This window comes from Rhopalosiphum padi, chromosome 2 (genome assembly GCF_020882245.1).
Source record: "Rhopalosiphum padi isolate XX-2018 chromosome 2, ASM2088224v1, whole genome shotgun sequence".
NCBI classification, from domain to species: Eukaryota; Metazoa; Arthropoda; class Insecta; order Hemiptera; family Aphididae; genus Rhopalosiphum; species Rhopalosiphum padi.
In genome coordinates, this window is record NC_083598.1 from 13,590,086 (window position 1) to 13,602,779 (window position 12,694).

A 12,694-nucleotide genomic window follows, 5' to 3' on the forward strand; every position below is an offset into this window, starting at 1 on the left:
CGTCTTGTCGTGACGTTTTGTATCACCGATTAGTGATTACTAATATTGTATCTACTGGTGCATTTAAGTGGTCGATACACGGTCGAATGCAATAACTTTGCTTAACGCAATAATACGATATAGTATATTATTGTTTTTGAGTTTCACCGTTCAACCGTTTTATCGATATATTTTTTATGGTGGAGGGAGAGGGGGTGTTAACTTTATAAATGCACGTATTAAAGAAAAATAAATATGAGAAAATGATTGCGGTAACGTTAATTTCTGAATAATATCTGTAAAATTAAAGTCTGTTGATGAGTAACGGGGTGATCAGTTATTCGAGTGGTCTATTCTTATGAGCTATGCTCATGAAGTTATGACTAACATACATTACACATAAGGACACATGTTCACTTTCCATATTTACTGTGTATACTACACGCATATACGTATATTACATCGATTATTATTTTATCATTGTATATACATTATTAAAACAAATATAACTTTCTTTTTCTTTCTTAGATAATTCATTGAGTAACATTTAGAAACAAGCATATAGGTACTTAACATTTATAATATATCAATTAAATTAATGAGATAAATACTTAATTTAGTACGAAATAAATACCAGATAAATGTATATATATAATATATATACATATATACTAAATTGATTATTTTTTTTTTATTTAAATTAAGTCCGGTGTCTAAGGCCATTGGCAACAAAGAGTTTTACATATACATAAATTGATAATTATAAACATCCTAAAATACTGATAGTTTTTTTTTGATTAAATTGTTTATAAAATTAGAATTAAGTCATATTCTTTAACTAAAAATCAAAAATAAAGTATAAACAATATATTTCTAGTTAAAATGTAATATTATGAATTACGAGTGTGTAGTTACTAGTTAAAATAACTACCGTCTTTAATCAAACTAATATTATTTTTAATTATGCCAATATAATATAATTACCAATTAGTATATCATATATGTTAAATTAGTTAGTATAATAGTATAATATTCTTCAATCACACCATTTTTACTTATTTATGTTGATGAAATGATTGAAATTCAAAAATCCATAATGATTTGAAGTTTGAATAAATATATGATAATAAATAAAATAATTGTATTTGTTTTTATACTAAAAATATAACAATACAACTAATACAAGTATAAAGTACATGAAGTTTGAGTGTATGCAAGTGCAAAGAGTTACTCTCATAGTCTAATGTAGTGACTGAATGAGAGAAAAAGGTAATAAACACTAACGTATAATATAAATAAATTAAACATATTTTTTTCAAAAAATTCGTTAGATATATAGATAATAAATAAATAACTCATAATTATTAAAATGAAAATATGGATTAACGCACCTAGTGATTTTACCTTTTTGATAACAAATGTTTTAAATTCTGTTATATTTTTCATAATTACTTTTACTTTAAATTCTGTATTTTTTTGTTTACTCAATTGTATAATACATTCTGTAAATAGTTTTATTGTCATGTTGCACTGAGTACACTGATATAACCTAAAGGATATGAAAAAAAATACACTAAATTAGTAGATTGATTTATGATTAACGACTAATTTAGATTATAAAAAATAAGTAGGTACAGTAATTTATTGATAGTAGGACATTTAAAAATATAATTTTAATTCAACAAAAATTAAGACCAAATTCTTAAAATGAAAATAACGCTATATAAGTAAAATTCTATAAGCAAATTAAAATATTTAATTTACTATTTCCAATAGCTCAATAAATAAATTTGTTATTATTATATAAATACCATTAAAATTTTATTACAATAAAAATTATTTATATTATTGTAAAATATATATCTATATTTTTATCTTAAAGTTTTGAAATATAGATTTATGTTGTAACTGTGCAAGAACAGCCTGCAAGTAACCCCAATAAGTAACAAAACTGTATTTATACCAATGTATGGTAACCACCTATTGGCCGAAGACAAAACTTAGCTTTCATGACAATAAAAAAAAAAAATTCAATCAATATAAATTCCTCAAAAGACAAAAATATAAATACAATTTATATGCATTATTGCATTTTTATATTTAAATATTTAATTCAAAATTATGAATAGGTAGGTAGGTACGTTGCTTAAATTTACGGGACTTATTAATTTGTACATTTTTAATGATTTAAAAAAATAAATGATTTAAATATAATATTTATCACTTAAAAATTTAAAGGATATATTTTCATACTCATAAAATATTTTTGTACGAAATTATGAACGGCATGAATCTTATTGTTATAATTTAAAATTGAAAATAATAAAGAAGTTTAAATAATTTTGGATGTATACAAGATTTTGTGTAATCTTGAATTTAAAAAAAATAAAAAACGTAAGTAAATATTACATAAATATTTATTTCAAAAGGCCATTATATAAGTAATTTACTTATACTATTATTATTATTATTATTATTAATTATTAAAATAAAATAAAAATATTCTATTAAAATTATAAATACAAATAATTTAATAAAAATAATTTATTTCTAAGGATACAATTGTAATTGTAATTATTGTGAACAATCCTAACATTCTATCAAAGTAATAACGTAAAAAATAGTTTTCATTTGACAGTGCTGTACAAAAGCTTTTTATTTGGAACTATGAAAGTATAACTTGATTATACATTTCGATAAATACAATAATATTATTTTGGGTTGAAAATTCTATAATAATTATTTTTGTAAGCTACTAATGTCATGTTTTATACAAAGAAAAAAATGTGGTTTCATATTCTAAAATATAATTTTATATAAAGATCATTAAAACGACATAAGGCTGATGAACACTTGTTGTTCCCTTCGTAAGTAACCTTGTATCCAACCCCATTATATTCTTAGTCAGCCAGTCAGGTAATAAAACTAATGTTATACTAAACGAAAATATCTCAGATAATATAAACCGGCCAGATATAATGTACCTACTATAGTTATTAAAAAAAAAAACAATCATAAGTTATCTTAAGTGTAGACAGGTTATAATACTTGTTATCCAACCCTTTATTATGATAGAAATAATCTTTTATTCGTTTTGATTCATTTAAAATGATTTTGAAAACCCCCAGCAACATATAATGGATTTAAATATATATATATTGTTTTGTTTCGGATGTTCACTGTTTTAAAATTAATTTATAAAGTTACATAAAATAAATATAAATATAATTTAAAAACTTATCAATACACAGTAGATACATAAAATAGATATCAAATAAATTTAATATTTTAATAATTGCACAGTCTTTTAATACACAAGATCTTCATTCGATCGAAGTTTCGTTCATCTTCTTTCTTCAATCCTGAAAATGTATATGTATGAATATATCAAAGTTTTGTTTTGAATTTCTATTAAATATTATATGTGCTCATAATTTATATACAAAATATATACATGAATTTATTAATAAAAAAATGTATATTTTGGAACAGATGTAATGCAGATTTAAAATATACATTTTTGAATAAACGCATTTTCACCTAACCTACACATAATGTGCAATAATACTACTTTCATTTTACAAGATTAAAATGTTTATGTATCTAAAATATTCTGTTTGTAGCGATATCAAATAAATTATTTATTCTTATGATATTCTTGTCTAATCAAACATCATATTTTTATCCCATAACTTATACATAGTACTTATTGAATATATGAAAATAAAACTAATAAAATCTAGTTTAATGTGCTTTTTAGATTCAAGCTTATAGTGTTTATAATATGACATGTGTAATTTTGATACATACGATACGTATAACAATTTTTTCATCCCAAGCTCATTCGCTACCCGGAAATCAACTACAAGTTTTTACCTCTTGTTATCGGATATCCACATGGCGTACTCATTCACTGGTGTATAAATCAACGACCCTACGCCAACGCCAGTTTGGACGCCAGCCAGTTTACCGTCACACCACAGACTGCTTCCCAGTCGCCCTTCTTGCTGCAAAAAACCAACACAATTCCATTTTAGCTAATGTAATAAGAAGTAAAAATAAAAATAATATAGTATTTTTTATTTGAATGCATGATTAAAAACAATGATGTCGATTATAGTATTATAATATACCTATTATTTTTATTTGTGCTATACATTATATATGCATATCATTATTCTATAATAATATATATATATATATTTCTATATATGTATTCTATGTATATTGATCTATTTACCAATATTTACAATTCATTATTTATTCACTACTTAGTATTTTTATATTTTTTAAAACTCAAAACATAAAAATATCTTGATAATTATAATAAATTATACATTATTAAAAAATGTTCATCTTTAGTATTATAAATAAAAGAATAAAAGAATAAAATATATGGTTTGAGTATTTTTATTTTTATTTATTTTAAGATCTAATTAACGGTTAGGTAATCTTTTACATTTAAAATGATTTAATTGACTCTTAATTTATTCTTTAACTTGTAAAATTAGACTATTATTGAAAATATACTTAATTTGAATATTCTATTTATTAGATACACTACTAATAATCATTTCCTTTCATTTCAATTTATTTTACACCGTAATCCTGTAAATATTTATTAAATAATTCATTAATATTTATACGCTTTAATGAATATTTTTCTATTAGAATATTTTGTATAACTTATTGTCACTTTCTCTACATCTATATTATTACTAATATTATGTACCTATGTATTTATTACTATATATTATTAATATATTATATGGTTTGTAATGTACAATTATATATATATACATATTAAATCATTATTTTAACATTTTTTTTTGATCATAAGAAGTATATTTAATTAGTTAATTGTTACTCAGTACTCTTTAAATAAACAAATAAAATTCGGACGCCTCGTATGGCTAAATGCGCATAGACTCACATTGTATTGCATTCTCCAGTGATGGCACGGCAGTATTATATATGGATTACTAATCAACTTCCGTAGCTGCACTCGACCTTCACAGTTTTCGACTAAAATTAAATGTACGTTATAGTCACGAATTTTTCTTTTTAAATGTATACAAACTTGATTTCACTGTATTCTTAAAATTGGGATTTTGAAAAGTCTTGCATACTTCATTTGTTATAGTATTTTTTTGACTAAAACACGGAGTACATTCTTGACCTTCAAGTGGAACAGTTAAACTAACTAGTGCTAAAAAAAAATCATACAAATGTATATTAATACTGATGAATACATTTAAATATAATATTATTTACCTAAATCATTGTTTTCTGGTGCATTTTTAGAAACTGGTGACTTAAAATTCTCGTGCACTAATATATTCGAAATGGTTAGTGTAGCTCCCACTGAATAATCTTTTCGACTTACTGTCACTTTCCTTATACCTGATTTATTTAACCTAAATTTAAAATAATAATGTACATAAAAAATGTAAGTCATATAAATGTACTTATTTTGGATTTTAATATTTTATTTATATGCATAATAAAACATTTATAAATATTATTTTTCAATGTAAAATTATGTTTAGTTTAAATTGCATATAGACACAATAAGTTGAAAAAATAAATTTTCTGATTGGGCTGATAATTATTTTAAATTTTAATGCGTTGCATTTATTTTCATGATAATAAAATATTTTGTTATTTTTTTTAGTTCTTTACCTGGAAGCGCATGTAGCAGAAGTAAGTATCCATATGTCATCTAAAAGCGTTCCATAACACATGGGTTTTTTATCAACCAAAAAAATTATTTCACTCTTACAAGATTTTTGACAAATACGTTTTTCAGCTTTAAATTCATCATCAATGTTTGACTCTTCTGTCTCTAATTCAGTTGTGTCCAATGTATTTGTTTCATTGTCTTTTTTTATATCTAGGGGTATATCTTTTTTCAAATATACTTCGTCTAATGTTTCTTCTGTATTTATTGAAGGATCCACAGTAGTGTCTTTTATTTCAATAATGTCATTAATTGTTGGTTTTTCATCATTTATACTATTTCTAATCGTATTTTCTTCCATTTTTGTTTCATTATTGATTATAGTTTCTTCGGCTTTGATATTATTTGCGGTTTCATTTATTAATTGTTCAACAATTTTTTTAACTACTAACTCAATTTCATTTAGTTTTGCCAATTGAGCATTGTCCATTTGTAAAGCATCGATATTTTCCCGTGTGTTTCTTCCAAATTTATCTTTAGTTACAGTATTAGTTGTCTTTTTGGTACTAGTGTCTATGACCGGTGTCCCTGATTGCATTGATCTTTGGTTAAACTTACAACAAGCAAAAGGAGCACTTGGAGTGAATGCGCGTTTCAAACCATCACAGTTACCAGTTGGATCTGGTAAAAAATCATCATCCATAGTGCAATCACTACCCAGAAGACAATAACCGGAAGTATTCCCGCAAGTTTTTACGCCTGATATTACAAACAGCCCTTTAAATAAAATAACAATAATTATGATCAATATAAAAAGACAAAAATATTATAAATTTATGTACATCAATAAATTATTTATATAAGGTAAAAAGATTTTTATATCAAATAGAACTTCAACCAAAATGTTTAGTGTAACAGTCCGTTAAATTTAAATTTTAATGCTTTATTTTTGATACGTTACTGCGATATGGAATTCAAAATAAATTTAATAATACTTACTCTTATAAAACGGTTTGAGTCATATGACTTATTAAATGTAATTTTTAAATGAAAAAAAAATATTTTTACTATAATACTTCAATACATAAGAATAAATTAGTTATTCTAGTTCAGACATATAATTTACATAACTAAAGTTTGGCGTTTAATCATCGAAATTTTACTTATTTCGTACGTTTTGATTTATAAATAATATTTCATAATTCATATTGAGCTAGGTTAGGGTTTCAAAATGTTTATATGAATAATTACAATTTCACGTGAAAACATTTAAAAATGATTACAACTTATAATTTATTAGTATGATCTGCTTACCTGGGTCTACTATTGGCATGTTCATTGAGGCCGGCAAGGAGGTCACGATGCATATAATAGTTATCAGGAATAACATCACGATGACGGGCCTAAAACAGAAAAAAACAAGTCTACCCGTGTGTTCAATGCGGAAGTAACAAGTCGCGAGACGTTCAGCTGCAAAGTGTTTAGCAGTTTCACAGTTTTGCGTCTTCGTGAGATATCGGAACATATAGGATATATATTATATGAGTCACTATTTTGTCTCGGGTCTTGCAGTCTCAAAAGAAATAGAATAAATAAATTCGCCTATGACACACCTGCTCTGGTTGACATACATTAGTATTCATGATATACAGTGCAATTCGTACGGACACGTACTTGGAGTACCGTAACTTTAATTGTGAAGAACAATATATATGTATGGTAAAGTTCTATGACCTGAAACTGAACTGACCTACAAAGTATTTATAAATTATAGGGCATCACTGTTTAGCATTTTTCTATTCATATGTTGATAAACTTCCCTCTAGAATGACAATCAGTATTCGATCATAATGTTTTATTGTCATAGTTTGTTCATGATGACAAAAATCAATACAAAAATATCAACTATTATTTATAGTATATGGGTAACATATTATTATACATTTATACATAATCAATTATATTATATTATATATAAATACTAAATAAATATTTTGATTATGAACTAAAGAAATATTTATTATGAAGGTACTACCTACTTAAGTGAAATTATATTTTGACAAAATATTTAAATATTTATAGATTAATGATTGATATGATATTATTTTCAACGGGTCAAATCACGTCGAATGTTACAAAACGAAATGTTCAATCCGTAAGTTCATCACTTTCCCTATAACTTATTAAGAGTAAAAAAGTAGTCCTAAAAAGTATAATGTAATATATATAAATGGAGAGAAATAGAAATTGTTTTAATAGTTTTCGTAACTGAATAGAATTTAAATAATCTTCTTATTTTTTAAACAGTCTAAACGAAGATATTATAATACTCTTTATATTTGGGTCCATTAACTCCTAAACTATGATGAATACAAAATAATTTCCTACTAAGATTCAAGATCGTACATTACAGGTCAAGGCCTTCTAAACACATACCTGAAATTTCAATTGATCTTTTTGACTATAGAAGAAGTACAATTCACAAAACTATTTATATTTTACGCTTTACACTATTATTTTTTCAATATCTTTGTATAGTATTTTTATCGTAATATTCTTAAAATTATATACGTCTATTTTATGAACTATTCAAGAAATAAATTATCGATTTATTACTATGATTAGTTTTATTTTAAAAGTTGAATTTAAATTGAAATATAAGTATATATTATACATTTCTCGATTTTAATTAAAATAAACATTAAATTATATATAATTCTTCGTCAAATATTATGCTTATAGGGGTTAAAAATCTTTGTATTTTACGTTATTTATTTTAACTATATATATATTGTATTTGATTTACTAAATAAAATTATTTTTATTTTTAATATTTTATGCTTCAATCATGCGATTTGATTAAATATAAAATACATAATTTTACATAATAATTGTTAATTGTGTATGTTATTAGAAAATATTTATAGTAAACAATTATTTAAATAATTGTTTACTAATTTTCGAATAAAAACATTTACTTAAGTGAATAAAGATTACGATTATAAATACTTGTCAAGAGTTTTTATATTATTATGTAATTACAATAAATTATAATAATGTAATAAATATTATATATTGATAAATTATTTTTGTAATTATTGTTTGTAGGCGTTTATTGCCTATTATTTACCTTGTATTATGTGCCATTTTGAGAGACTTGAATGATTGGTTAAATAATATTTAAACAACTACCGTGATAACGAACAATGTCTATCCACAGACTACTTGTTAGTTTATAATGAACTGTTCTTCTTTCTACAATTTCCCCCACCAATATTTTTTAATCAATCAAAGTTTTATCGATACATTTTATAGGTTGATAAAATTAATAGTATTTGAATCAAATATTATTTATTTTCAATAATTTGTATCTCGTCAAACGAGTTCAAGAATAGTGCCTCTGGTTAGGTAAATGTACAAAAAATAAATAAAATAAGATTTTAATTAGACCGTAAAATATATTAGATACAGGTATTATATGTATAATATATAATCCAAATAAAACATGTTATTGAATTATCTAATTAACTCGCATTCGTTTTTTAACCACATGTGTAACTTTATTTATAATTCAAAATATAATCAGATAAAAATAATTTTAATAAAATAAAAATATTGATCATAGCTACTTTAATTTCATAAAAAACACAATGCAATAATGATTATTGCATATTTTCTATAAAAAAAACACGATAAATACTCAAAATACAGCAGGTACCAGTAAACACACGCGTATATCCATATCCATAAATAATTATGAAAGAAAGTATTACATTATATTATTAGAGATATGTAGGTACTTATATTGGCATATTGCAGTGTTCTAATTTATAATGAGTGATATTTATATTAGATATATGCTTTAATTTTCTGACTGAAAAATGCATAAATTATACATTTAAGTACAATGTATTTTATAATATAATGCCAACTAAGTAAACTATAATATACTGTATTCGTATTTTGTATAAATAAAAGTATAAAGTATACGTCTTATAATTCAGAATAGATACCTATGTATATTTGCAAAAAAATTGTTGTTTTCTTTTTAAGTTTGAAGTTTAAAAGAAATGTATTCTTATTCTTAAGTATTATTTTAAAAGACGAGTAATACATTTTAAATATTAGTAAAAATATAATTAGGCTCTAAGAGATTATTTTATTTCAAATATAACATGTGTAGAAATTTGATCTATGATGTATTGTGATTTATAAGCATAATATAGGTATAGTATTTTGGAAAATTAGAAAAATTAGTTTTATTCAGCTACATATTTATAAGGATAATAATATGTAATTGAGTAATTATTGTATATTTAAATTCAACGTACAAAAGCAAATGTTTATTATTACTTATGTCCTATTTCTTACTTATTTATTATATAGCCCTGTACCATTAATAATGTATTATATATTTTAAGTTTGAACTTTTAAACATGTGAGACTAATATTTTTTTTGTCTAAATAAAAATAAAGGTATAAATTAAAAATAATTCTAGTTTGTTTTATTTTATGGAATTTATTATTAGTTTGTACTTAAATGTGTGTTCATATTTTATATATAATTATAGTAATGAAATAAGTGGTTGCTCATGTAAAGATATGTTGCCAAGTGTCTAACTATTTTACGACTATACATTGTCCATGCTTTCTGTAATAAATATAATGCATTAGTGGTATATTACTGGTAAAAAGAATTTTATGTGCATAATAATAATAAGATATATAGGTATTTACAAGGTTTTATCATAAAATCAAATAAAAGTTTTCGTTAAATGATAAACTTGTTTATTCCAAATAAATATGTAAATACTCTGTGCATAAAGTAATATAAATAAATATATTGTAGCATTATTACATTATATTATCGTTGTTGTTACTTGTTAAACCACTTTCTTCTGTTTGGAATTTTACAACAATAGATAACAAAACGATTCACCGTCACAACTAATAATTTCTACTTCTATAAATAAATGTAATTTAAAATGATGAAAATGTTATTAGTTATTCTCGGAATGTTTTTTTAGATTTTTTAATTATAATTGCTTTAGTACTTACTAAAAGCATTTGTGCTTTAAAGTCTGTATATGCATGTACGAATGTATGACGCTAATTGTTTCATGTATTTTATTGATTGGATAGATGTATTTGTGTAACCATAGAGTATACATCAATCGACTTGTATTAAGAGCAGCTTTAGTAGAATAATATAAATTAATGGTTTCAGTATTATAATGAGCGTGGTTATACAGTCCTACTAATAGTACTAATGGTGTACAATAATAAGCAGCTTTAAAAACCTGTATAAATTGTTTATTTTAGTAACAGTCAATAACTGGTTGCAAACTTTAATATGTATTGATGGATTGACAGAGAACGGTACTTCTATTTTTATCGTATTATTGCCAAATGACCAAGTACCGTTTACCGCTTTAAACAATAGTGTCATAATTATTTGAATACAGCAGAATTAGTATTTAAAATATTTGATTTTGCTTCGTATTTATATTGCTTAAACATGTATAAGTATGTATATCAATAAACTATAGTATTATAATATCAACTAATAATTCTCAACAAATTATTTAATTTACTTTAATATTTTTGAATATTAATTTAATTTAACATATATTTTACAATAATATGATCATATTTTAAACGTATAAGTACATAGACAAATAAAATACATCATGATAGATATGCATAATAATTTACTTACATTACAGGTAATTTGAATATGTTTTAATATTAAAACTCAGTAATTAATTCAATTATCAATACTAAAACACTAACTACTAGTTAGTAGTTACTTCTTACTAAATAAATACAGTATGTGCCATCCATAAAATTATTAATTTTTCAATTAAACTATGATAATGATAATTTTTAAATACACTATTTACAAAAAAATGGTTCTATCGCATTATTATTAATCGATCCTAATAAAGTTTTTTAATAATATCTTATTAGTAAATATAAATTATATACCCACGGTATCAAGTTGTATTAACTGTAGTCTGTGACGTTGATTTTTTTCCTTCTACATATATCCTTGGGCAATATATATTTGCAAAATGTAAAATATGATTATCTATAAATATCGATTGTGTATAATTTATTATACATCGATGAACAGTTATAATTAATTTTAAATCTCTTTAATTTATTTTTCAGTTTAAAATTGTATTAACATGTATTTAAAAATTGAAACGCATAGTATTGATTTATGCTATAATGTCATATTAAATAAAACATTATTGTTTAATTGATTAATTCACATAATAAATTTACCATCAAATTCATAATACTAATGTACCGATAGTAAAATTTTATTTATCGAACTTTGATATTTATTTGTGTGGTATAAATAATATTATGAACCCACTGAACAATTATTACTATAACTATAAAATATGGTAATCTCTAATTAGAACTAATTTACAAGCGTCCGTATGTATAAAGATATATAGATATAAGAACATATATAATGACATATTATAATAGTATAATCAGTAATCACTACAATCCCTATTAGTTAGAAAGTTTTAAAAATTTTCTATATTAAAAAATATAAGTAATGAAAGTGCAAACTGTTTTGTTTCTAATGCATTTTACCATTTGATATATAAAAGTTGTTTAACTCGTTAAAAGCATAAAAAGTTATATTTTTTTATGATTGAAAAAAATAATAATAATATCTTACTTACATTGATCTATCTTATATTAAGTTTCACTGCATCTAATCATTAGTGAGAAAAGATAGTTTTATGTTTTATTGTCTACAAAGGATACATTAAGTTATTAAATTATGAGTTAGAAAACTGGCAATCGGTGCAAAAAAGTGATAAAAAAATATATATAGGTAGGTATACTATACTTTGTAATGTGTAGGAAGAATAAAACTAATGTTAATAAAATACGTCAGAACTTAAGTAAAAATATTCGTAGGATGTATGTTTCATAAATTTGTTTAAATGTATAATATATTTTTAGTCATAGAATATGTTAAATAAATATATGATAGTTTAAGAAAAA

At 23.0% G+C, this 12,694-nt stretch overlaps 1 protein-coding gene across 2 annotated transcripts; it reads right to left on the minus strand.

The window, feature by feature from the left end:
• Nucleotides 1-3,187: 3,187 nt before the first annotated feature.
• LOC132923211 (uncharacterized) lies at nucleotides 3,188-8,884 on the minus strand. 2 transcript variants are annotated; one of them, XM_060987067.1, is made up of 8 exons: nucleotides 8,790-8,884; nucleotides 6,974-7,062; nucleotides 5,662-6,436; nucleotides 5,254-5,396; nucleotides 5,060-5,188; nucleotides 4,913-5,004; nucleotides 3,856-3,986; nucleotides 3,188-3,341 (listed from the first exon to the last, which is right to left on the minus strand). In XM_060987067.1, the coding sequence occupies exons 1-8, from the start codon at nucleotides 8,804-8,806 to the stop codon at nucleotides 3,323-3,325; spliced, it is 1,395 nt and encodes a 464-aa protein (XP_060843050.1). In that variant the 5' UTR covers nucleotides 8,807-8,884; the 3' UTR covers nucleotides 3,188-3,322. The 2 variants fall into 2 exon arrangements, with proteins under 2 accessions (XP_060843050.1, XP_060843049.1); XM_060987066.1 differs by lacking the exon at nucleotides 8,790-8,884 and having other exon boundaries at nucleotides 6,974-7,532.
• Between the last annotated feature and the right edge of the window lie 3,810 nt (nucleotides 8,885-12,694).

Excerpts from the sequence above, each read along its gene's own strand:
- LOC132923211 (XM_060987066.1), bottom strand. The coding sequence starts at position 7,184 with ATGTTCCGATATCTCACGAAGACGCAAAACTGTGAAACTGCTAAACAC. Across the intron at positions 6,437-6,973 it reads CATGCCAATAGTAGACCCAG|GGCTGTTTGTAATATCAGGC; the intron begins GTAAGCAGATCA and ends TTTTATTTAAAG. Across the intron at positions 3,987-4,912 it reads ACTGGAGAATGCAATACAAT|CAAGAAGGGCGACTGGGAAG; the intron begins GTGAGTCTATGC and ends GGTTTTTTGCAG.